At 36.8% G+C, this 26,725-nt stretch overlaps 1 protein-coding gene across 1 annotated transcript in view; it reads right to left on the bottom strand.

The window, feature by feature from the left end:
- Positions 1 to 3,884: 3,884 nt before the first annotated feature.
- The window catches only part of LOC115414554 (collagen alpha-1(XII) chain-like), a 36,478-nt gene continuing 13,637 nt past the window's right edge, over positions 3,885 to 26,725 (bottom strand). The window contains exons 3-14 of the mRNA XM_030127772.1: positions 25,267 to 25,320; positions 23,801 to 23,896; positions 21,623 to 21,676; positions 16,386 to 16,439; positions 14,302 to 14,355; positions 11,415 to 11,486; positions 11,265 to 11,300; positions 9,560 to 9,626; positions 9,295 to 9,480; positions 8,663 to 8,731; positions 7,472 to 7,642; positions 3,885 to 5,601 (exon numbers count right to left, since the gene is read on the bottom strand). Of these exons, the coding sequence (XP_029983632.1) occupies positions 5,591 to 5,601; positions 7,472 to 7,642; positions 8,663 to 8,731; positions 9,295 to 9,480; positions 9,560 to 9,626; positions 11,265 to 11,300; positions 11,415 to 11,486; positions 14,302 to 14,355; positions 16,386 to 16,439; positions 21,623 to 21,676; positions 23,801 to 23,896; positions 25,267 to 25,320 (924 nt within the window). The 3' untranslated portion in view covers positions 3,885 to 5,590. The remainder of the gene's footprint in view (positions 5,602 to 7,471; positions 7,643 to 8,662; positions 8,732 to 9,294; positions 9,481 to 9,559; positions 9,627 to 11,264; positions 11,301 to 11,414; positions 11,487 to 14,301; positions 14,356 to 16,385; positions 16,440 to 21,622; positions 21,677 to 23,800; positions 23,897 to 25,266; positions 25,321 to 26,725) is intronic.

Here is a 26,725-nt window from a genome sequence, read left to right as displayed (position 1 = left end):
AAATAAGGCTGTGGAATTCACAATCTGCAGTTCAAACATGAAGCAGCAACACCATTTCCATGGTCTTGCAGGCAGGTTTTTCGACTGCATCCGATACTGAGAAAAATGACAAGAATGAAAACTATATTCTGGTTAAAAACAAAATGAAATGTAACAAAAAAAAATAAACAAAAAACAAAAACAAAAAAAACCAAAAACAAACATGTACTAAATATACACCACAGACATGCAATTCCACCTTTGGTAAAATTCGCTGTGACGGCGTAAAAAGGAAAAACTGATAAATACCAAGTTTAGAAGATACAAAATGAAAGCGGTGTTTAACTGCCGTAATGAAACTGAACCTCCTTCCAAGACGAGGGTTATACTCAACATACTGCGTGAAATGTGAAGAAGAAAAAAAAAAAAAAACAACAGGAGAAAAAAAACTAAAAAACACAGGTTTGTTTGCTGAGCGGACGTTTTCCGATGTTTCGGAGTTGCACTGTTCAACACTGCGATGCAAATATGATACAAGCACAGATGTGGTGTTAGTGTGAAAAGGAAGCTCACAGGTTTCTCTCATGGATTCTTTACACTTTCTTTTCTCTTCCATTTCTTTTTTTTTTTGTGGTTTTTTTATCCGTAACAGTCCCATCCCTCCCTCCCTGCGTCCGAACCCGTTTCCTGTCACGACAAATGAATATTCACAAACGGCTGAAGGCCTTTAACCCTCCGATGCATAAACGGGACAAACGACCCACGATTCAGATGAATGAAAGTGGTTTTTAAACAAAGTTCAAACTAATCGTGTTAGATTTTGGATCCACAAAAAAATAATTTGAAGTGGTTTTTAATTTTAATTTTTTAACCCTTTAAGCACCAAAGCTGCAAAAACAATTAGCATAACTGACTGAAACAGACCATAATAACTGCAGATAGTTTCCAAATGTAGTTCCCACCTCCCACCAGTAGATGGCGGACATGTGACCTTTCAATCCTAACACCATTTCAGAGCATGGTTCCATCTTTGAGTACTTAGAAAAATACTATATATATATATATATGAACTGATGTATTATTATTATCATTATTATTATTATTATTATTATTATTATGCTTCCATTTAAAGTGAAGAAGTAACTCCAGTTTAAAGATGTGATTTAATAAGGAAGTAAAGCTGATTTAGTTTTAGTTTGACAAAATAAGGACAGATTTGGATAAAAAGACACTAAAACTGACTGTATTTTACCTTCTATTAATGATTAAGTTCATTTATTTTAGGGATAACATGAAAAAAAAAACAAAATCACAAAGAAAAATTCCATGTAAATATGTTCAAAAGTTCAATTTTACTCAAAGTTACACAGTCCAATATGGCTGCCGCCATGTGACATCATAATATGCAAATTAGATGAGTACATTTACTCCCCTCATAAACTTTGGCTCAGACTCAATATTTGTCTCATTTACAGTTTGACTTTATTTGTAAAAACTTCCAAAATAGACATTTTGACTGTGGGGGGTGTTGTTTACGGTTCTGTTTGTTTGTTTGTTTGTTTGTTTGTTTGTTTGTTTGTTTGTTTGTTTGTTTGTTTGTTTGTTTACACGTTAGCAGTAAATCTATTGGTTGAATTCAGACCAAAGTGGGTTTGTAGGTGACCAGATGTGGTTCGATTTTGGGAACAGTAGTGGTAGTAGTAAAGTTCAAACTTTTTATGAATTTTTTAAATGTTTTTTTTTTCTCCGTTTACTGATAATGAATGAAATTTCAAATGTTGATGAAAACATCAATTTTATTTCAATTTCCTTCAAACTTGTCACACATACAGAGACAACTGATATGATGACATCATCACACGCATAGACATGATGACATCAGCTGGATCAATGACAAAATAAGATACAATATGTGCGAGGGGCGGGGCTTGTGTCTGGAACCACTTGTTTTATTTTGTTCATTTTCGTTCAATACGTTCAATATTTGATAAATTTTTGTTCATTTTGTTGATATTTTTGCAAATTTTGTTGATTATTTTGTTCATTTTCTTGATTATAGGGTTAGGGTTATATTTTCTGAAAAGGACTCTGACACCTAAAGGGTGAAAGTGATTTTAAAAGTATTTAGAACATTTGAAAGTTAAGTATATATAGTATATAATCTATATTATATAACAGCACCTTCATCCATTCAGTGAGTCGTTTAGTTTGGAATGAATCAAAGGTTCGATTTTATTTCATTGTAAATGAATGTGGGTCATTTTGACCCAAACATGGAGAAAAACTACAATTATATCAAATCTATAAAAGGTAAATTAAATGTCAGTACCATGTTTTTTGGATGAATACCTGGAAAATGAAAGAATAAAAGTTGTTCCTTGTAAAACTTTGGCGATAAAACGTGGTCATCGGTCAGGTGGTCCCACTTCTGCATCTGAGGGTTAAAGGTTTTCTCCCTAAAGTCGAGGTGTCAAACCCCTTTTTCTGGTGAATCATGTGACTTTTCCAAAAACAAACACAGGTTGAACAAAGATCCAAACCAAAGCACAGCTGAACAGAGCAGGAGGCGTGTTCTTAGGACGGCGGCAGACTTTGTGATGCTTTCCTCGATAGCGACCTCTTTCGGCGCTGGTTTAGCGACGCCTCCTCCTCCTCCAGGGCCGGCACTACTCTGGGGGCGGGGTCACGAGGGAACTGGCCTGATCGGAGATAGCGTTGATGGACATTTATGGAAACGGGACTCAGCATGGTTGGGTTTTTCTGAGACGGGTTAGTATAAAAGCAGCCGGAACCAGGCCACACCCACCAGACAACCGAAGGAAAGGCCCAAAATTTAACCCCAAACATTAAAAAAGGGAAATTCATGATCACCCCTCCCCCCAAAAAAACATCATCTGAAAAAAAAATCTTTCCTGCTAGTTTTTTATATAACACACAATATTTGTGTCACATAAAAGGATTCAGATTCAGATTAAAGTCCAAACATTTTGAAGAAAAAGTCACGAGAATAAAACCTTTAATTTTTTGGAAAAATTCAGCGAATTCAACAGAACTGTCGTTTGTAAAGTCTGATTATTCTCACATAAAAGTTATAATTTTGTTGCAATGAAAATGCAATATTTCTAGATAAAACGTTATATCAAACATTTTTCAGAGGGAAAAAAACATGTTATTAGAATAAACTCTGAATATTTAATAAATATTATTAAAAATGTAATGTTTTTTACATAATTGCAAAGATTTTTAAGAGAATATTAATCAGATTAATGTCCAAACATTTTGAGAAAAAAGTCACGAGAATAAAACCTTTAAGTTTGTGGAAAAATTCAACTCATTCAACAGGACTGTCGTTTGTAAAGTCTGATTATTCTCACATAAAAATCAGAATTTTTTTGCAATGAAGATGCAATATTTCTAAAAAAAACAAACCAAAAGTTAAACTAAAACTTTTTCAGAGGAAAAAAATCATGTGATGAGAATAAACTCTGAATATTTAATAAATATTAATTAAAATGTTTGGTTTTTTTACATAATTGCAAAGATTTTTAAGAGAATATAGGTTTTCAGTCATAAAATTTTGAAGAAAATGTCCAAACATTTTGAGAACAAAAGCCAGGAGCATTATTAAATCTTTAAGTTTGTGAAAAATTCAACTCCCATAATTCAACAGGGCAGTCGTTACATAAAGTCTGATTATTCTTATGTAAAAGTCATAATATTGTTACAAAAAAGATGTCATATTTCTGTAAAAAACTGCAATATTTAAAGTTCTTCAGGGTAAAAATTTTATTTTATGAGAATAAACTCAAAATATTTAAAAAATATTATGTAAAAATTTAATCTTTGTTTACATTTTTTTTTTTACATAATTGCAAAGATTGTTAAGAGAATATAGGTTTTCAGTCAAGGTTTTTTTTTTTTTTTTGAGGGGGGGGGGGTTTGGAGAATAAAGTCATAAAATTTTAAGAAAATGTCCAAACATTTTGAGAAAAAAGTCATGAGCATAAAATCTTTAAGTTTGTGGATAAATTCAGTTCCCATAATTCAACAGGGCAGTTGTTACATAAAGTCTGATTATTTATATAAAATTCTAATATTATTACAATAAAGATATAATATTTCGGGTTAAAAAAATTACAGTATTTAAAATTCTTCAGGGTAAAAAAAATATTTTATGAGAATAAACTCAGAATACTTAAAAATATTCTATAAAAATGTAAGTTTTGTTTACTTTTTTAAAATTTATATAATTGCAAAGATTATTAAGAGAATACAGGTTTTCAGTCAAGTTTTTTGGGGGTAAAATGAAATTTTGAGAATGAAGTCATAAAATTAAACACTTTGAGAAAAAAGTCATGAGCAGAAAATCTTTAAGTTTGTGGACAAATTTAATTCCCATAATTCAACAGGGCAGTCGTTACATAAAGTCTGATTATTCATGTACAAGTTCTAATATCACAACAAAGATGTAACATTTTTAGAAAAAAATGAAATATTTTAAAATTATCTGAGAAAAAAAGTCATTATGAGACTAAACTCAGAATACTTATAACATATTATCTACAAATGTCTATTTTTTTTTACATAATTGCAAGGATTATTAGAACACAGGTTTTTAAGTGAAGCTTTTCAAGTTTTGTTTGGGGGGGGTTTGGAGAATCAAGTCATAAAATTTTGTGGAAAAAGTTATGAAAAATCTTTAAATTTGTGGGGAAAAAAAATCAATATTTGGAGGAAAAACTCAAAACATTGTGAGAAAAAATTAATGATATTTTCCAGAAAAATTTCAAGAGGACAAAAAAATTTTCTAAAAAAAAAACAAAAACAAAAAATGTCGTGATAAAACGGGAATAAAATGTGAATCTGAAAACCAGCCAATCAGCTGTCAGCTCCTGGGTGTGGCCACGCCCCCTGGGCCGTTGCAGTGTTAGTTCTGTCACACACATACAGTACAGTCGCTTTGGGGGAAAATAAAAACAAAATAAGAACAATCAGACATGTTTTTTGTTTGGGTCGTAAACTGTGGAAGGTAAACGTCCGGGGGAGGGGGGGCGTGTCACATGTGCAGACGTGACACGCCCCCGACTGGTTGAAAACAAACAAACAAACATGTGGTTGTTGCATTCAGCAAAGCGGCAAGGCACAAGCGTTCAGATGTTATCGACCGTGGGACGCCGTTAGTGTATGTACACGTGTCACCTGGACAGGAAGTGCTGCGGCGGCGTTGGCGTCTGGGCCACAGATCCACCTTTGTTAGTATTTGTTTGTTGTTGTTGTTGTTGTTGTTTTGGAACATGCTCCTCCATTGTTTGGTCTTTGGCTTCAAACAGATGCAAACAGGCGACTATAAACGGGTCGGAGCCGTCAGCGCCGCCCACGCCGACGCCGACGCCGTCTGTTCTACTGGATGTGAGTCGATGTTAGTAACGGGTTCCCTCTGCTGCTGCTGCTGTTGTTGTTGTTGTTGTTGTGCTGTTTGTTAATGCTTTTCCTTTGGCGGTTTATCCTTTAAACGGCTCTAGAGCGAGTGAGCGAGTGTTTCGGTTACAGGACAGTTTGGGTTTTTGTTCAGGAAGTCAGTGAAAGCAGCGCAGGCGGCTTAGAAAGTCTACTATGGTGAACCTGCAACAGGCCAAAGAGGATGGGAGGGGTCAGTGAGGTCAGAGGTCAGACAGCGAATCAACAACTACTGATGATGATGTCACACATGGGACTATCCAAACATTAGTGATCAGGAGTCGTATCGCATGCGGTTTATTAATGAGGAACAGCAGCGTTCCAGGAAATACACAGGACCCACTCAGACCCAGGGTCAGGACAGAACTCCCAGAATGCACCAGGAACGGCAGAGCGGGAAGTCTGATTATTAGAAGTCACAACCAAGATGGAAAAGTTCTAGAAAAAACTGAAATATTTTAGGGTTTGAGAGGAGAAACAATCATATTAAGAGAATAAGGTCAAAATTTTTTTTTTTTTTAATTGTGTAAAATGTTTTGGTTTTTTTTTTATGTAGTAGCAATTTTTTGGGGGGGGAGAATAAAATTATAAAATTTAGATGAAAAAGTCATGAGCATAAAATTCAATGGGAAAAAGTGGGAAAAATTCAGTGGGAAAAATTCAATGTTTTAAGTAAAAACAAGTCATAAAATTTTGAGGAAAAATTCCAAATTTTTTTTTTTTTTTACATAACTGTAAAGATTTTTTAAGAGAATACAGGTTTTCAGTCATCAAAATTTGAAGAAAATGTCCAAACATTTTGAGAAAAAAGTCATGAGCATAAAATCTTGAAGTTTGTGGAAAAACTCAACTCCCATAATTCAACAGGGCAATCGTTACATAAAGTCTGATTATTCTTATATAAAAGTTGTAATATTACTACAATTATAATATTATGAGACTAAACTCAGAATATTTGTGACATATCAGGCACAAATGTCTTTTTTTTTTTACAGGATTGCAAATATTATTTGGAGAATATAGGTTTTTAAGTTAAGCTTTTAAAGTTTTTTTTTTTTGGGGGGGGGGGTGAAGTCATAAAATTTTGAAGAAAAAGTCAAAAACATTTTGAGAAAAAGTCATGAGCATAAAATTTCTAAGTTTGTGGGAAAAATTAAATGTTTTGAGGAAAAACATTGTGAGAATAAACTCGTGTTATTCCCCAGAAAAATCATCATATTTCCAAAAAACAACAAAAAAAAGATCATAATATTATAAGAATAAAATTAGTTTTTTGTGGGGAAAAAGGCTTAAAATTCTCAGAATAAATGAATCAAATAATAAAGAGAAGAATGTTTTTGGAAAAAAGGTGCAATATTTAAGTCTTAATATAGGTTTTTATGGAGAAAGAAGAATAAAGTTACAATATATAACGGCAAAAGTCAAAATAATGTGAGAAAACGGTAAGTTTCTAAAAAAAAAATCATAATATTATGAGAATAAAATGAATTGTATGTAGAAAAATTGTCTGAAAATTGTGAGACTAAATGAATATGTAATAAAGTTTAGAGAAAAAAGGTGTAATATTTCAAATACAGTCTTAATACAAGGTGTGTTTTTATGGAGAAAAAAGGTTTCATGTTACAGAATAAAGTTACAGTATTTTAATATAATGATAGTCATAGTTGAATAGTTTAATATAATAATAATAGTTTCATGTTTAATCTAATAGTTTAACTGTTTAATATAATAATAATAATAATAATAATAATAATAATAATAATAATAATAATAATAACAATAATAATAATAATAATAATAATAATAATAATAATAATAATAATAATAATAGTTTCATAGTTAATGTAATATTTGCGTCTGCGTTCTGGTTTAGTCGTTGTGTTCCTGTTCTTCCTCAAACTCTCAGATCGTCCGATCACATGGTCCGTGTGGTTCTGAGTCCAGTCCTGTGGTGTATTTCCCAGAATGCCTCTGTGTTTATCATGTTAATGGTGTAATCCGAGGTGAACCCCGGTGGCGGCGGCGGCGTACGTACCTACGTATCCCTGGCCGTTGTACGGAATCCCCACGCACTGGGAGGAGTCGCAGTACCCGGGGGGGCCGGGGGGGCCACGCACGCCGGCGTAACCGGGGCGACCAGGGGGGCCTCGGGCTCCGGCGGAGCCGGCGGGGCCTGGGGGGCCCGTCCTGCTTTCACCTGGAGGTCCTGGAGGGGGCGGGGTTAGGGGCGGGGTCAGGGGAAACACTTGATTTGAACAGATTTGAACTTTGAACATAAATAAACAGGTTTAGTTTGAATCAGATTCAGACTTTATTTATCATTGACATTATTTATTTATGTATCCACTTATTTATGTGTATGTCTTTAATTATCATATTGATTATATATTGTCTTGTATAAATTGCTGTAATTGTTCTAATACAGTATTGGTACATTTGTTACATATTTTGTAGTTGTATTGATAGTTTCTCTCCTGCTACTGTTGTTCATTTTATTTATTATTTTATCTGTTTTTGTTCGTTTTTTTGCCTTTATAATCATTTTTTCTTCCATTTTGTTCAGTTTGTGGCTTATTTTGTTCATGTTATTTATTATTTTGTTGATTTATTTTTCATTTTTCCTCATTTTATTGGTGACTTTGGCTGTTTTTATTCATCTTGTTGCTTATTTAACTCTTTGATTTCATTTTAGTAATTTTTTAAACTTTTTTTTTTTTTTACATTATTTCGGATTTTGTAATTTTTTTTTTTTATCCATTTTTGTTTATTTTATGTATTATTTAATACATATAAAACCAAGTGTGTCCATCCACTGTCATTTATCAAACTACATGGCTTTATTATTTAGCCTCTGAACGTCCAAATATGGTCATATCTGATGACCATGAAAAAATGAAGAACTGTATTTTACACCAATTATTTCCATGTATTGATCGTTTTAGTGGATGAACAGGTATTAAACAGTTCAGATCAGTAGACGTCATGTGTGATTCTCTTGTATTTCTGGTTCGTTTGAGCTGGATTGTCAAAAATGTGGGGGCTCATCCGGGATAGTGGATGAACGGGTATTAGACAGTTTAAATCAGTGGATGGTTTTGGTCGATGGTGGATGTTTGGATCTTTTGGGGTTAAATTCTGTCTAAAGGTCTGTTTCCTTCAGACTAAACTAGGTCTTCACACCTGAACAGACCTCAGCGTTTCCATGTCCGACTTCGGTTGTTCTTACCTGCCGGGCCTCGTGGTCCTTTCTGTCCGACTCCCGAAAGTCCTCGATCTCCTTTCTCTCCTGTCAGACCTGAAGCAGAAACACAATCAGCTTCTGTTGGACACTGAAACGCAGACATCTGTGGGTTTGAACCGAAGCCTGAACCCACTTGGGTTTGTTTACGCGGGTTCTCCACCATAAACACTGTTGGGTTTGTTTTGCAGAAGAATCGAGACCTTGAACTGAATTGAATTGAACTGAACTAAACCCATCATCTCCTGTTGTTTACTTCTGTTGTTTACATTTGTTGTTACATCTGTTATTTACCTCTGTTGTTTACATTTGTTGTTACATCTGTTATTTACATCTGTTGTTTACATCTGCTGTTTACATCTGTTGTTTACCTCTGTTGTTTACTTCTGTTGTTTACCTCTGTTGTTTACATCTGTTGTTTACATCTGTTGTTTACATCTGCTGTTTACTTCTGTTGTTTACTTCTGTTGTTTACCTCTGTTGTTTACATCTGTTGTTTACATCTGCTGTTTACTTCTGTTGTTTACCTCTGTTGTTTACATCTGTTGTTTACATCTGTTGTTTACATCTGCTGTTTACATCTGTTGTTTACCTCTGTTTGTGGTCATGTGACGCCCTACCTCTCTCTCCCTGCTGACCCGGTAAACCCGGACTTCCTGGGAACCCGTTCCTTCCTGCGGGGCCGGGCTCTCCGCGGGGTCCCTGTCTGCCCGGGGGTCCGGGTGGACCGGCAGGACCCGGGCTGTTGCTGCGGTACATGCCGTTGGGGATCTGGTTCAGTAGCGTGTTGACCCGGGTCATTTGAGCTGGAAGCGACAGACAGGAGCAGAAGCGTTAGATCCGGTTCAGACCGTTAACGGTGGACGGCGGACGGGTCGCACTCACCGGTGACGATCTGCTCACAGATCTGCCTGGCAATGGACCGCATCATGTTCTGAGGAGCAAAGTCGCCCTGGAAACACAAACAGAGGCCTTCAATGTTTATGTCTGTCGTAGCTGTCAATTATTTGTCTTGTTATGAATTATTATTATTATTATTATTATTATTATTACTGATGTACTTCTATTATTTATTACCTAAATATCATTAGTACAACTTGTATTAGTACAAGTACAAGTACAATTAGTACAATTAGTATTGTTTTACATTGTTATACAAGTACAATTAGTACAATTAGTATTGTTAACGCTTTAAAACTTTTATCCTGTGATTGTTAAATTTTATATATATATATATATATATATATATACACATACAGGGTGGGGAAGCAAAATTTCCAATGAACATTCAGTTGTTTTTTCTCAGCAGACACTACGTCAGTTGTTTTGAACCCAAACATATACTGATGTCATAATCATACCTAACACTATTATCCATACCTTTTCACAAACTTTTGCCCATATGAGTAATCAGGAAAGCAAACGTCAAAGAGTGTGTGATTTGCTGAATGCACTCGTCACACCAAAGGAGATTTCAAAAATAGTTGGAGTGTCCATAAAGACTGTTTATAATGGAAAGAAGAGAATGACTATGAGCAAAACTATTACCAGAAAGTCTGGAAGATACTATTAAAGAAGAATGGGAGAAGTTGTCACCCCAATATTTGAGGAACACTTGCACAAGTTTCAGGAAGCGTGTGAAGGCAGTTATTGAGAAAGAAGGAGGACACATAGAATAAAAACATTTTCTATTATGGACATTTTCTTGTGGCAAATAAATTCTCATGACTTTCACTAAACTAATTGGTCATACACTGTCTTTCAATCCCTGCCTCAAAATATTGTACATTTTGCTTCCCCACCCTGTATATATATAAATGTTGTCGTATTATGATATAACAACAAAATATTTATTATTATTAATATTACTACTTTATTATTACTACTCTGTTATTTTGCTGTTGTTTTTTTATTAGTATTTTCCAATGTGTGATTGCTTGTTTTATTTTTTCCCACTACTGTTTTTTTTTTTTTTTTTTTTTTAAATAGTTTTTGGATTACTTTTTTCTTATAATATTTGTTTATACTGTATATTTGTCGTTACTTTTGGACCTCAACTTCCTGATGTTTCTGCCCAAAGATCAATAAAGTTCTACCTAGTCTAATCTAATTAAAAATAATAAAATAATAATAAAAATAAATGAAAAAATACAATAAAAACAATGTGTTTCACCATAAATATTATTCTAATGGTGTAAAACTAAACTATATGGACGTAAATATTGGGACACATCATGTCTACAGCTGTCAAATTTCAGATAAAAACTCCAATATTTCTTTATAGTTTAATGGTAGATTTTCTTCTATTCTGTCCTGTTTTCAGTTATTTTGATCATTCTTTACTCTGTAAATATGAATTCTTGTATCTGTGAAGCATCATTTAGTCCAAAACCCAAACAGATTCACTTTAACACAACGAACAGTGACGAAAACTGAACAAATATGGTGTTTGTTCTTAAAAATAACTGAAAGAAACCATGGTGGAAACACATTAATATCTGATCTTTTGAATAAAAATGATAATATTCAGAATGATGTTCTGATCTTAAATGATGAAATAAATACAATATTCAGGTGTTTTCTGACTCACTCTCTCTCCTTTGTCTCCTTTGGGACCGATGGCACCCTAAAAAAAACACAAAAACAAAGCGATGAGCGTTGACCAAACCCTGATCCGGTCCACAGATCCGGACCGGAGGACTTGGACCTGGACCTGGATGTGGACCTGGAGGACACTTACAGGTGGACCGGAGTCTCCGGGTTTTCCTGCTTGTCCTGTAGAACCTGGTACTCCTGGAGATCCTGGAGGTCCCTGCAGAGGAACCAGAACAAAGGCTTAGAACCGTTCCTATTAAATGACCGTTTCTGATCCGGTTTACGTCCTCCGCCTCGTAATGACCGGCGAGTTTGACACATTCAACCACAAGTTTAATCCATAAACGGGTCCGATGAACACAGAAGGACGCCTGTTTTCACTCCCAAACCACAGTCCAGTCCAACACACACAGCAGTGAAAGGGATGGGATTAAACACCAAACAGGAAGGCAGCAGTGGAGGATCATGGGAAATGGAGTTTTCACTCTGAGTTACTGCTCATATTACTGATATTATTTGTACTTTATTATATTTATCTGACATTCTCATCACATGACAAAGAAAAAAATCACAAATTCCATCCATCCATCCATTCTCTTCCGCTTATCCGGGGCCGGGTCGCGGGGGTAACAGTCTAAGCAGGGATGCCCAGACTTCCCTCTCCCCAGACTCCTCCTCCAGCTCTTCTGGGGGGGCCCCGAGGCATTCCCAGGCCAGCCCACAGACATAGTCTCTCCAACGTGTCCTGGGTCTTCCCCGAGGTCTCCTCCCGGTGGGACATGCCCGGAACACCTCCCCAGGGAGGCGTCCAGGAGGCATCCGAAACAGATGCCCGAGCCACCTCAGCTGGTTCCTCTGGATGTGGAGGAGCAGCGGCTCTACTCCGAGCTCCTCCCTGGTGACTGAGCTCCTCCCTCTATCCCTAAGGGTGCGCCCAGCCACCCTGCGGAGGAAACTCATTTCGACCGCTTGTATCCGGGATCTGGTCTTTCGGTCCTGACCCAAAGTTCATGACCACAGGTGAGGGTAGGAACGTAGACTGACCAGTAAATCCAGAGCTTCTCCTCTCGGCTCAGCTCCTTCTTCACCACAACCGACCGGTACAGCGACTGCATCACTGCAGACGCTGCACCGATCCGTCTGTCAATCTCACGCTCCATCCTTCCCTCACTGTGAACAAGACCCCGAGATACTTAAACTCCTCCACTTGGGGCAAAGACTCCCCACCGACCCGGAGAGGGCAAACCACCTTTTTCCGGTCGAGAACCATGGCCATTTTTTTTACATAAAATGTAAAAAAGAAATGATTAAACTAAATATAAAATGCATTTAACTGACGTGCAATAAAAATAAATTAAAATTAAATTAAAATTAAAATTAAAATTAAAATTAAAATTAAAATCTAACCTAATCTATTCTAATCTAAAATAATCTAATTTAATCTAAAATAATTTAACCTAATCTAAAATAATCTAATCTAAAATAATTTAATCTAATCTAATCTAATCTAATCTAATTTAATTTAATTTAATCTAAAATAATTTAAACAAATCTAATCTAATCTAACCTAATCTAAAATAATCTAATGTAATGTAATCTAATCTAAAATAATCTAATCTAATAAAATATAGTAAAATAATAATACAAATAAATTCTAAAAACACCATCAGAACAATGTATTTCACCATAAATATTATTCTAATGATGTAAAACTACATTAAATGGACATAAATATTGGGACACATGTCTACAGCTGTAAAATCATGAGTATTTAACATATAACCATCAATATTTCCTTCCAGTTTAATGGTAGATTTCACTCTATTCTGTCCTATTTTCAGTTCTTTTGTTTTGTTTTCAGTGTTTGTCACCAACAACTATTAAGAAACAATGTGCGAAACAGCAGTGATGATAGAAACGAGCAGAGTGTTTCGAAATAAAACATAATAGTGTGAATCTTACATTTAGTTTTAGTTTATTTGGGAAATATTTTCCTGTTTTGAGACAGAAAAAAAAACCCCAAAAAGACAAAATAAAGAATAAAATGGAATAAAAGTGACCAGTATCCGTAAATACACTAGTGATAAATGATGATTAACCCACAAAGACCCAGTGATACTTTCATTTTTCTCTGTATTTAACCTTTCTCAAGTGATTTATCATCATTTATTATTATATCATTATCTGTATTTTGAAGTTTTTTTTCCTGTATTTCATTTACTGATCATGTAGATATTCAAAAAAATACTAAACAGACTTATTATTATTGCATCAGAAACAGAGAAAACTGAAGAAAAAGTGACTTTTTCCATCAGTTTTTCTGTCATTAACTGAACATAAACCCAGTGTGTCCATCCACTCTATGGGTTTTACAATCTTATTTTCTTCATTTTTCTTCATTTTGCTGGGTATTTTTATTTGCTTTTGTTTATTTTGTTACTTATTTTGTTTATTTTTCTACATTTTGTTGCTCATTTTCAAATTTTTCTTCAGTTTTGTTTGGTTTGTCACTTATTTTGTTCATGTTACTTATTATTTTGTTGAGTTATTATTCATTTTTGTTCATTTTACCCCTTATTTTGACTTTTTTTTATTCATTCCGTTGCTTATTCGATCTGTTTTTAACTTTATTTTAGTAAAATTATTAGCTTTTTTTCCCCACATTATTAATTATTCTGTATATTTTTTTTGTTCTTTTTATTTCTTATTGATCATGAACCCAGTGTGTCCATCCACTGTCACTGATCCAACTCCATGGGTTTTACTGGGGAATCAGTGTTGTAGAAGATGATGATGTTTCCATGGTAACTACGGAGCCTCTGAACGTCCAAATATGGTCATATCTGATGACCATGAAAAGATGAGGAACTGTATTTGACACCAATTATTGACATGTATTGATCGGAGTAGTGGATCAGCAGGAATTAAACCGTCTAGATCAGTAGATGGTTTAGGTCTGATGGTGAATATTTGGGTCTTTAAGGGTTAAACTTAATGGTTAAACTAATACAGTAAATGTGCGTGGTCCTCACCATGGGCCCTGCGGGGCCTCTGGGTCCGGCCGGTCCTTCCTTTCCTTGTGGTCCCTGAAAAAAACAGATAAATAAAGACAGAACATGAGCGGCCGCTGTTTCCATGTGGTTACTGTTAAAACCTCCAGTGTCCAGGCGAGTACATTAAACACACTTTGGTCCCATTATTTTTCACAATTAATTTTTTTTTTTTTTTTTACACTTCATTTTTGCTGTTTGATTTCTGTACAATACAAAAAAAACATAAGGGACATTTGGGACACCATGACCATAATAAACCTTTGTGTCTAACATTTGGTTTTAGTCATGTGACGTTGAAATGTAAATGGTCCTTTTCTTCCTTTTATCGTGACTCTGCTCTTCTTCAGTCCTCCGTCTATGGGTCAGAATCTCCATCTCAAATATTCCATTCACAGTTTGTATCCGGTCATTAGCTGTAGGTTGGTTGGATTCTGTTGGGTTTCTGTAAATTGGCTTAGAGTCTGGTTTCGAACAACTCGATTTGTAAAGTGTCATGACATAACTTTTGGTATAATTTGGCGCAATATAGATACAATTTGATTGATTGATTTGATTGATAGGTGGTTCTAATCTGCACCATTTTTCTGTAATAGCCTTTTTACAGGCTTTTAATAGTATTTTAAACAAATACCTATCATTTTTACTCACATTATTACCAATAAATACATCCAAATACAACACCAAACATATTTTAAGGATGTGTAACCCAGTGTTTTTCAAATGGGATCACCTGAAATTTCTAGTAATTGATAAAAATAAGAATAGAAATTTACAAAAAAAAAAAAAAAATGTTGGTTCAATGTTATAACTATGAAAGACAAGAACAGTCTACATGCCATTGTAAAAAAAAAAATGTTCCCAGATCATTGGAGTCAGATTCAGACTAGTCTGCCCTCTGGGAGCTTCAGGTGGTGAGAACAGCCCAGTCCATCACCAGGACCCTCAGCATGTGTTACAGTGTCAGACGTTTGTTTGGATGCCTTCAGGTGTTCCCATGCTGCTCAGAGGAGAACCAACACATATTCAAAATCTGTTATTCCTTCAGCTATCACACTTTTAAACTCTGACAGAAGCCATTTTAGTCATTTTATATGATTTTTTTATGTTAGCAGAACCAATAGGGTTTTTTAGTCTTTTAGTCTGCATTGGTATTCATTGATTATTTATTATTAATTATTTAAATGCATTTATTACCTCCACCAGGAGGTATTGGGATCACTTTGCTTTGTGTTTGTTTGTTTGTTAGCAACTTTACAGGTAAACTCTTCCACCCATCTTTCTCAAATCTTCCCCACAGATAGGCCTAGGCCCTGGGACCAACCCAGTACATTTTGGTCCCAGTAGGCCAAAGTTCAAGGTCACAGCAAGGTCACAACATCTACAATTTTCCTATCTCTCATCATTGAGCAATTTTCCAAAATTCATAAAAAATTCAAAACGACTCCAATTAGCCTCCAGTTGGATCCACCTGTAGCTTAGAACAATCTCTTGTATCTGGAACTAAATTGTCCACATCCCCTGTGGAATGTGGACTCTGTGGACATTTACATTTAACACTGAAAATCCCATTTACCACACATTTTTCATGTACATGTTTCTATCTGGTTACCTCTGCCAAGGAGGTTATGTTTTTGCCAGGATTTGTTTGTTTGTTTGTTTGTTTGCAAGATAACTCAAAAAGTTATGGACGGATTTTCATGAAATGTTGATACTGGCACAAGGAACAAATGATGAAATTTTGGTGGTGATGGGGGCGGCAAGTCTGTCTTGGTGGAGGTCTGTGCTCTCCGAGTGCTTTTCTAGTTCGTAGTTGCTTTCAGTGATCCTTGTATTTGTGCACTGATTTACTTATGTTTGTCACATTGTACTTTGGATGTGGGCTGACGTCTGTGGTAAAGCTGCAGATGAACTGCCCGTACGGGATCAATAAAGTTTTCTGAATCTGAGAAGATATGGTGAGTGGACAGAGACAATCCCACCCCATAAAAATAAAGTCTTGTTGTGTGGTCCGATAACGCCCTCAGGTCCTGTCAGAGTATTCCTAAAGGGTTAAAGCCACTCACCCTGACTCCAGCTGGTCCGATGGGGCCTGCAGGTCCAGGAGGCCCAGGTGAACCCTGCCAACACACAAACACATCCCACATTAAACTCCTTCCACCTCCACCTTCCACCTCCTCCACTCCTGCTCCTCTTGCTTTAACCAACCTGATCAAACCTCTTTGTTTCTGCTCTTCGTGTCCGGCTGTAAATCTGCTTTTTCTGCTCGTTTGTTTGAAATGCTGCAGAGGTCTTTTTTTTTTTTTTTTTTTTACCGTCGATCCTCTCTGCTCTTTGATGCCTCAGATTTGGGTTTACAGGGAACATAATATATTCCAGATTCCAGTTTTATTGGCCATTATGAGGCCGGGCCGCCGTCTGTGAGTCATTAAACGCATGTTGCCGCAGCATCTGCTTCGACTCGCTCACCTGAAAACGTCCACGCCGGATCGATCCTCATTAACCCACGTCTGACACACCGTCAGTTCAACACGCTTTGTTTGTTTGTTTGTTTGTTTGTTTGTTGGACATCAGCTTTGTTTTATTCACAGTTCAGCGCAAAGATGCCAACTATTCTGAAATAAAACCAAATTGTCTTTTATTAAGTAAAGAAATCTGCCAATGGGGTAAATACATTTATTTGGTTAATTAGAGTTTACCTGAACGAGGAGAAGAACAGGGAAGGAAAAAAGACGAAAGCAGCGACTGAGACAACGACAACAAAGAGAAGAACATGGACTGAGATGGAAGTGAGACACTGAAATATGTCCAGAACTACAGTCAAGAATAAAAAATAAATAAATAAATAAATAAATAATAATAATAGGAAGATGAAAAAGAAACAGACGAAGACGATGAAAAAAAGATGAAGAATAAGATGAAAAAAAGATGAACAAAAAATAAAGAAAAAGACGAAAATCAAGTAAAAGATGAACAAAAAATAAAGAAAAAGATGAACAAAAAATAAAGAAAAAGATGAACAAAAAGATGAAGAACAAAAAATAAAGAAAAAGATGAACAAAAAATAAAGAAATAGATGAAGAAAAAGACAAAGAAGAAACAGGAAAAAGAAGATGAAAATGGGGAGGAAGACGAAGAAAAAGATGAAGTAAAAGATGAAGAACAAAAATAAAGAAAAAGATTAAGAAGACAAAGAAGAAAAAGATGAAGAAAAAGTTGAAGACGAAAAAGATGAAAAAAAAAGATAATGAAAAGGGTGAGGAAGACAAAAAAAAAACAGAAAAAAACAAAGACAAAGATGATGAAGATGAAGTAAAAGATGAAGACCAAAAAATAAAAAAAGATGAAGAAAAAGATGAACAAAAAATAAAAAAGATGAAGAAAAAGATGAATAAAATAAGAAAAATAAGAAAAAGATGAAGAACAAAAATGAAGAAAAGGATGTAGAAGAAAAGGTGAAGTAAAAGCCTAAATCTACTTTCTCCAGAACTTTTCTTCTATTAAATCTGTAAGTGCAGCAGAAGTAAAAACAGTGGATGTGGGTCCAACTCCAACATGAATAATAATGGGATTAAAGGATAAAGGTCTGAGCTGTAAATGTTTCATCTGCTTCAGACGCTGATAAATAAAGGTTGAAGTTCTTCCAGAGGAGGTTTAAAGGCTCTACAGGAGCTCAGACCAACAGGAAAAACAGGAAAAGCCTCTTTCATTCACTGGTTATTTCAGTCCTGTTTTCATCTGCTGCTGATGCTGAAGAGGATTCGGACTCTCAACTGTTTCTGAACTGTTGTCATTTCTGCTGTTTCATCTGCAGGTGGGACAGACTCATGAAGAAACTCTGGATCTGTGGAGTAAATGGACGGGGCTCTGACGGGGGTCTTACCACCTCGTAAACCCACAGGCTTCCATCCAAACCCCAAAGCCTCCATCTGCTGGGAACCGTCAACGCTGTCTGATGTCAGTGGAGTTCTACTCAAACACAGACGGCGTACTCCTGCAGCTTCAGACCAGACTTCAGCTCCTCTGCCTCTGGGCCAGCGGTCCTTCTGTGGGACTAGGGGACGGGGTTCCACCAAGCCCAGGACCATTCCAGGTAAAAAATAAACCTTGGAACAGGAGGAGGACGAAGCAGCAGCGAGAGCAGACCGACGTTTACCCACCGTTCGAGAGCAACATGACCCCAAAATGACCCCAAAATGACCCCAAAATGACCCCAATGACCCTAACATGACCCCAAAATGACCCTAACATGACTCCAAAATGACCCCAACATGACCCTAACATGACCCCAAAATGACCCTAACATGACTCCAAAATGACCCCAACATGACCCTAACATGACCCCAAAATGACCCCAACATGACTCCAAAATGACCCCAATGACCCTAACATGACCCCAAAATGACCCCAACATGACTCCAAAATGACCCCAATGACCCTAACATGACTCCAAAATGACCCTAACATGACCCCAAAATGACCCCAATGACCCTAACATGACCCCAACATGACCCTAACATGACCCCAACATGACCCCAAAATGACCCTAACATGACCCCAAAATGACCCCAACATGACTCCAAAATGACCCCAACATGACCCTAACATGACCCCAAAATGACCCCAACATGACTCCAAAATGACCCCAATGACCCTAACATGACCCCAAAATGACCCCAACATGACCCCAACATGACCCTAACATGACCCCAAAATGACTCCAAAATGACCCCAATGACCCTAACATGACCCCAAAATGACCCCAACATGACCCCAACATGACCCTAACATGACCCCAAAATGACTCCAAAATGACCCCAACATGACCCTAACATGACCCCAAAATGACCCTAACATGACCCCAACATGACCCTAACATGACCCCAAAATGACCCCAAAATGACCCCAACATGACCCTAACATGACCCCAAAATGACCCCAACATGACTCCAAATGACCCCAATGACCCTAACATGACCCCAAAATGACCCCAACATGACCCTAACATGACCCCAAAATGACCCTAACATGACCCCAAAATGACCCTAACATGACCCCAACATGACCCTAACATGACCCCAACTTTAAGAGTCAGATTCACAAATCTCTCTAACCATTATATCATTATTATAACTGTTTTGATTATAATGATGATGATGATGATTATTAGTTGTCATTATCTATTACTATCATTATTATTTTAGTCTTATTTATTATTCCTTCTTTTATCATTTATTCCTACCAGTGTTTCTGCTGGTTTTGCCGTGGTGCACTGCCACAGTAAACCCTTTGCTGTTACACCATACATTTAATATACCTAACAGCATCCCCAGTGCATTTGACTCCTTCCACATATATATAATATAGAATAGTTCGACTATTTTCAATAAAAAACCATGTGCTCTGTACCGCTGTACAATTTTTACCCCTGTATTTTTTTTTACCCTCTAAGAATTCTGCACATGCTCCAAACCGTCGGGCATGTGCAAGTGCACTGTATTGGACGTAAACATCTGGTAGTGAAACCTGTCCTACTGAATTTACCCGTTTATTGATCATTAACTGTAGTAAATTTCACTGTTTTTGGATATTCAGTACCAAGCTGGACCAAATTTACCCACGCAGTGCACATGTGGGAAAACACCACAAGTACAAAAATAATACGAGGGTACTTATTGAATAAGTAAGACAGAAACCGTCCGACTACTACTATTATTATTATGATCCATGACCATTATTATTATTTTATCAGTATTTATTATTTATTATAGCTTGTATTTCTACTGTGTCTGTTTTCACTACTGTTACAGTTATTGTTCTTAATATTTTCTTATGATTTATCACCATCTTTACTTCTGCTTAATGATGACTCTACTTTAGAACTTTCTCTTCAGCAGAGGCGTATATTATGGGATGCCTTCACTGCAGCCAAGAAAATGCTGGCATTGAGCTGGCAGTCACCTCAAACTTTATCACGGCAACAATGGATCAGTTATTTTCAAGATATAGTTGTGATGCAGAGGTCGGTGTTCAGAAGTATGCAGCCGGTCCAAAAACCCTTCATCTGTGGGACGGTGTTTATATTATAATTAAAGAAAGAGTGCAACAGAGTAGTCTATGACAGGGGTGTCAAACTCATGTTCTTTCAGGGGGTACATTCAGCCCAGTTTGACCTCCAGTGGGCCGGACCAGTCAAATAATAACATAATAGCCTAGAAATAATGACAACTCCAAATTTTTCATAAGCAAAAAATCACATTAAATTATGAAATCATTCACATTTTACAAACTACCCAATCAAAAAAGATGTGAATAACCTGAAAAAACCCTGAAATTTCTGAAGAAAACTAAGAAGAAATAATAAGAAAAACTGATCAATATTCTGCCTCAACTTATGATTTCTACATGTGCATTACAGATCCGATCTATCAAGGCACAAAACAGGCAGAATATTGTTAAAATTACACTTATTTTTCTTTAGACATTTCAGGTAGGTCATATTTGTTCAGTTTATTGACGTTTTATTATTAAAGGAGATCAAAATTTAATGTTCTTTGCAATAAATCAAAGAGAAAAAATTGGTGCTGCCATTATTTAGAGGTATGATGTCATATTATTTTTTTCACATTAAACCAAGATGAACATTTGGAGTCATTATTATTTTTAGGTTATTATGCTGTTATTTTTGAGTTTGACGCCCTTGACTGTTCATATCCTCTGCCCTTTACAAAGTCATCCCAAGGACTGATTGGAACCTTTGGCAGGCCGGTTTTGGCCCCCGGGCCACATGTTTGACACCTGTGGTCTATGAGTATCCTGATCACCTATCTGTTTCTATCTGTTAATTAGATTCTTTCATCTATATATGTGGATTTGTTTTTATTAGTGGTTTTCACATTTTGAGACCCAGGTTGGGTTGGTATGGGGTCACCATAGGTTTTTTTTTTTTTTGTATTGTACTTTTGGAGATGCACAATGACAATAAATAAAAAAATTGGTAAAAAAAAAATTCTTATGATGTTTTTCTGCTATTTGAACCTTCATTTGCTGATGGATCAGTAAAGTCTCATCTCATCTTTTGATCTAATCATTTCTAGTGTTTTCCTGTTTGCTGGTTGTTTGGTTGGAAGATGCCTTAATGTTACAGTCATATTCATACCCCCCCCCCCCCCCCCCATCTGAGTCCTCCCAGCTGGAACAGGCCAGTCCAGTCCGGTCCAGGTCCAGGTGGCCTGATGCCAGTCCAGTAGTCTAACTCTGATCCCTGGTTAAAAACACAACCTGGAGCCAGAGCTGCACTTACTTTCTGTCCAGGTAAACCTGAGTCTCCAGGGTCTCCCTTTGGTCCAGGACGGCCCTGAAGGAAAAAAACAAAACAAAACACACAACAGAATCACTGCTTTAGTTCGAAGGAGGAAAATATGTGGAGGTGAGTTGAGTCCAACACAAACAGATGGGATCAAACTGAGCCTTTGAGGACGTGTTTAAACCATCTCTTAGTTTGGTTTGACTCTACTTTAGTCTAGATTCATTGTCTTTTAATTGGGTTTAGCATCTTTTAGCTTGGTTTAGTATCTTTTAGCTCACTTTTTTTTTTAAATTGACTTTACTGCGTTTTATGCCAGTTTCACCAACTTTTAGTCTGTTTAAACCATCTCTTGGTTTGGTTTTACTGTACTTTAGTTTAACCGTCCCAAACTGTACAGAAAACAGAGGTGCTTTTTTGTTTTTACCTTGGCTGTTTTCGATCTAAAAACAGAGCTAAGCTAACAGAGCTATAATGTAAACTATCAGCTGACACAGCAGGTCAACAATATAAACAGTGGTTTTTTTGTGACTGTTAAAATAAGTGTCTATGAGTTTTAGTTGTTGAATTAAACTTGATGATCCTATAATACAAATGTGTGGAAACAGTGATCTTTATTTTTTATTCAGTGTCTGGTTCAGTCTGTGGATACATAGGGTTGGTTCTAGTGATGTGACGTTCACAAACAAATTGAATCTTTTGAACGACTCTGAAATGAACGATGGGAACCGAGTCTTTGCAAAGAGCCGTTCATTTTTTTTTTTTTTTTAAGGAGGGAGTGTCTGATTGCCTGTCAGTTTAGCGTCACTGGGGGGGCATTGGCTTTATAAACAGAGTAGAAGTGAGAGAACTCCTGATGTGGTGTCATTTTGATATTTACATTACAGATATCAGGTATTTTGCAGTGTTACTTGAAGTATTTTATTTGCACTACAGTTTTTTAGGTATTTCAGTACTGGAACTGCACTGATTCATCACTGTTGTGTTTTGTGCAATTTTTTCTGTATGTTTACACACATTTATTGTTCTTGTTTTGAGGAGAATAAAATATTATTTCATAAGAAAATGTTTTATTTTCTTCTTCATTTTTATTCTACAGACTAGTCCACATAATGTATCGCGATGTTTTTGGTCCAGTTCCATCATTTGTCTAATGTCACCTCTCATGTCATGGATTTAACCCACACATTTGAACTAACTATTCTTTTTTATGGTAAGATAATATTTACTGCCGCGCCAATTAAACACCTTTAAAATGGAATGTCAGTCATCACATGTAGCCTATTTAGTCATTCAAACACTGGTGTTTCAAAATAATGCCAAAAACATAAAAGAGCCAGTCTGCTGAACGGCTCTTTTCAGTGAACAGCTCTTGATTGAATGACTCCCTTCAAAGAGCCAACAGTCCCAGCACTAGTTGGTTCACTGGTGGTTTTGGTAGATTTAAGTGTGTTCTGGTAGCAGACTGACCCCTGCTGGTGACAGTTTGGAACATTAATATGACACAGAACCACTGTCAGTGTTTTATGTCAGGGTTACTCTGACTTTGACCCCACAGCGTTGATTCTTTAGTGCATTTTTTCCCTCTTATTGTGGGTTCTTAGTCTTCTTCCTTAACAGGGACAGTGCACATGAATAAACCTGTACAGATATCAGCTGACTCTATCCACAGCTCGGCCTAACATTTCACGTCCAGTGTCATCGAAGCAGCTGTTTTGCATCGGGCGTCTGTTGGAAAAAGACTCTGTCACTTCTCTCCTGTGGTTTCTGGTGTTGTTCGTACCGGTGCCATGGGCTTTCATCTTTCATATTAGAAAACAAACGACTCCATTAGCAGTTCGAGGCTTCATAAATCCCACAGCTGGGGTTTGGGTGACCTCTGCGCAGATTAAACCAGGGAACATTTCTGTTTCATTTGGGAGCATCTCATCATCTCCGAGGCGGAAATCCAGCCTGTGATTTACGGAGGACGGCTGACACCGAGCTTTCAGCCGCTTCTGTCTCACTTCTTACTCTCAGACATGAAGGAATGCGAATGTGTGCCACAGCTACTCCCCTGCCTGTAAACTCTAATAAATCTACTCATAATCCTCATGTGCGCCGCGCTGAGGCATGCTGGGATTTATGCCTAGCTGCTGAAGAAGGCGTTTGCGTGTGGTTTTTTTGCAGACTTACGGCCTCTCCTGGAATCGACAATCCGCTGGGTCCTTGAGGGCCAGGCAGACCCATGGGCCCCGGTGGTCCTATATCTCCCCGGGGTCCGAGGGGTCCCTGGAAAACACACAGACAAAAGGACGTCAGAGAAGACAGAGTGAAACACCGGGGGGGGGGCTCGTATCTGCTGAGATTTGTGGTGCGTTCAAGTATGCTACTGTTACAAAAACACCGACTGGGGAGACGAGGAGCGAATCAGACAGAAAGAGCAAAACACTCATTGGAAAAGTGGAATCAGATGTGCAGCGTCGCTTCAAAGCACTCGTACTTTAAACAAACTTTTGTTTTCATCGAGCGCAGATAACCGAAGAGAAACACTGAATCCAGCCTTCAGCTTTGACGTAAAGGTGCATTTTAAAGGATTTTTAACCCTTCGATGCAAAACTGGGTCCAAATGATCCAATGAGGTGGTTTTATTTCAATATATTTGTCAAGAAAAGTTATTATTTCATTTTCCAGGTATTCCTAAAAAAAACAAAAACACGTTATTTAAATCTTTAACTTAGCTTTTAAAAACTGTTGCATCATACTGTTTCCAATTAAGGCAATTATTTAATGTAAATGACAAAAATGTTTACGCACTGGGTCTCAGGAGGATATTATTTTTATTACCTCCGCCAAGGAGGTTCTGTTTTTGCCAGGGTTTGTTTGTCTGTTTGTTTGTTTGTCTGTCCGTTAGTGTGCAACATAACTCAAAAAGTTATGGACAGATTTGGATGAAATTTTCAGGGTTTGTTGGAAATGGGATAAGGAAGAAATTATTAAATTTTGGTGGTGATCGGGGGTGGGGGGGCCCACGGGGGGGCGCAGACCAGAAAATTTCATCAAAATCTGTCCATAACTTTTTGAGTTATGTTGCACACTAACGGACAGACAAACAAACAAACAAACAGACAGACAAACAAACCCTGGCAAAAACATAACCTCCACTGTTGTTGCTGTTGTGGATTGCTATTTTGTTCTATCTCAGATTCTGAAAGAATGTCAAGGTTCTACCATGTTGTATTTTAATGGCTGATGTTGACCTCTCCTGAATATTCTGGTCCCTGTAGCCTTGGACTTGAAACAACCATGGACTACTACCCCCATTAAGACTGAGATGTATATGTATATATATGTATGTATGTGTATGTATATATATATATATATATATGTGTGTGTGTGTGTGTGTATGTATATATATATATACATATATCTCTGGTATATAATGATTTGTTACAATGCACTGTATGGCTACACACATGAAATCTAAATAAAAAGAAGTTCAAAAAAAAAAAAAACATAACCTCCTTGGCGTGGGAGGGCCCACGGGGGGGGGCCACTGATCAGCCTTGGCGGAGGTCTGCGCTCTCCGAGTGCTTCTAGTTATTATTATTATTATTATTATTATTATTATTATTATTATAATTATTATTATTATTACTTACAGCTGGACCAGCCTCCCCTCTTTCACCTCGAGGACCTTTGCTGCCGGGAGCGCCCTGGAGAAAAAGAGGAGGAGGAGGAGAAAGAGGAGGAGGGAGAAGAGGAGGAGGAGGAAGAAGAAGAGGAGGAGGAAGAGGATGAAGAAGAAGAGGAGGAAGAGGAGGAGGAGGAGGAGGAGGAGGAGGAGGAAGACGAGGAGGAGGAGGAAGACGAGGAAGAGGAGGAAGAAGAAGAGGAGGAGGAAGAGGAGGAAGAAGAAGAGGAGGAGGAAGAGGAGGAAGAAGAAGAGGAGGAGGAAGAGGAGGAGGAGGAAGAAGAAGAGGAGGAAGAAGAAGAGGAGGAAGAGGAGGAGGAGGAAGAGGAGGAGGAGGAGGAGGAGGAGGAGGAAGAGGAGGAAGAGAAGGAAGAGGAGGAAGAAGAGGAAGAAGAAGAGGAAGAGGAGGTCATGTATCATGTGAACACAGTACAGAACAGACACATGGAACATAAACCCCTCAACAGGTCATTTAACTTCAGAATCTCAGTAATAAAGTGTTGAGGTCTGACCAACGTCCAGACGTGAACGTCCAGACGTGAACGTCCAGACGTGAACGTCCAGACGTGAACGTCCAGACCAGTTCCACTCCAGTAGGTCAGATGTGAACACAGTCATTATGTTCTACCATCAGAACACATGTTAAATAAAAGCCTGTGGTCCAGGAGGAGAACATGCTGATGCACAGATGTGTGGTATTAAATATTCTGTGTTTGTAGATCCACTGTGATCTGTACGTTACAATGAACATGTATAAATGATAAACTGAGGCAGAACATTGGTCAAATTACACTTATTTTTCTTAATACATTTCAGGTTGTTCATGTTATTCACATTTTTTAAAGGATTTTTTGGGAATGTAAATATTTTCAGAATGTAATTTGACTTTTTTTTTTTTAACTCTAAAACATAGGTAAAAGTTTGTATTTGACATTATTTATAGTTTATTATGTTATTATTTTCCTTATTTGGTCTGATCCATTTTAGATCATATTGTATTTTGAACCTTAAATAACATCAGTTTGTCAGACCCTGTTTGAATGTGTCACTGATCTGAGAAGGACAGACGACAAATGGATGAACTGGATGAAAACTGTTATTATCATCTGTCATTCAGTCACTTTAACAGGGTTTTTTTTTAATATACTTTTTATCTTTTCTTTATTGTATGAGATGTTTCTTGTCTTGTGCTGCTGTACAGCTGAATTTCCCCCTTGGATCAAGAAAGTATATCTGATCTGATCTTATGTCTTATTTTATCTTATCTTAACTTATCTCATCTCTTATTTTGTCTAATCTTACTAATTTTATTTTATCTTATTTTATCTTATTCTATCTTATCTTACTTATTATATCTTATCTTACTCTATTTTATCTCTTATTTTATCTTATCTTATTCCTTATTTTATCTTATCTTACTTATTTTA

Source organism: Sphaeramia orbicularis, chromosome 24 (assembly GCF_902148855.1).
Source record: "Sphaeramia orbicularis chromosome 24, fSphaOr1.1, whole genome shotgun sequence".
Taxonomy (NCBI): domain Eukaryota; kingdom Metazoa; phylum Chordata; class Actinopteri; order Kurtiformes; family Apogonidae; genus Sphaeramia; species Sphaeramia orbicularis.
The sequence above is the reverse complement of the archived record's forward strand: the minus strand, read 5'-3'. Positions and strand labels throughout refer to the sequence as shown.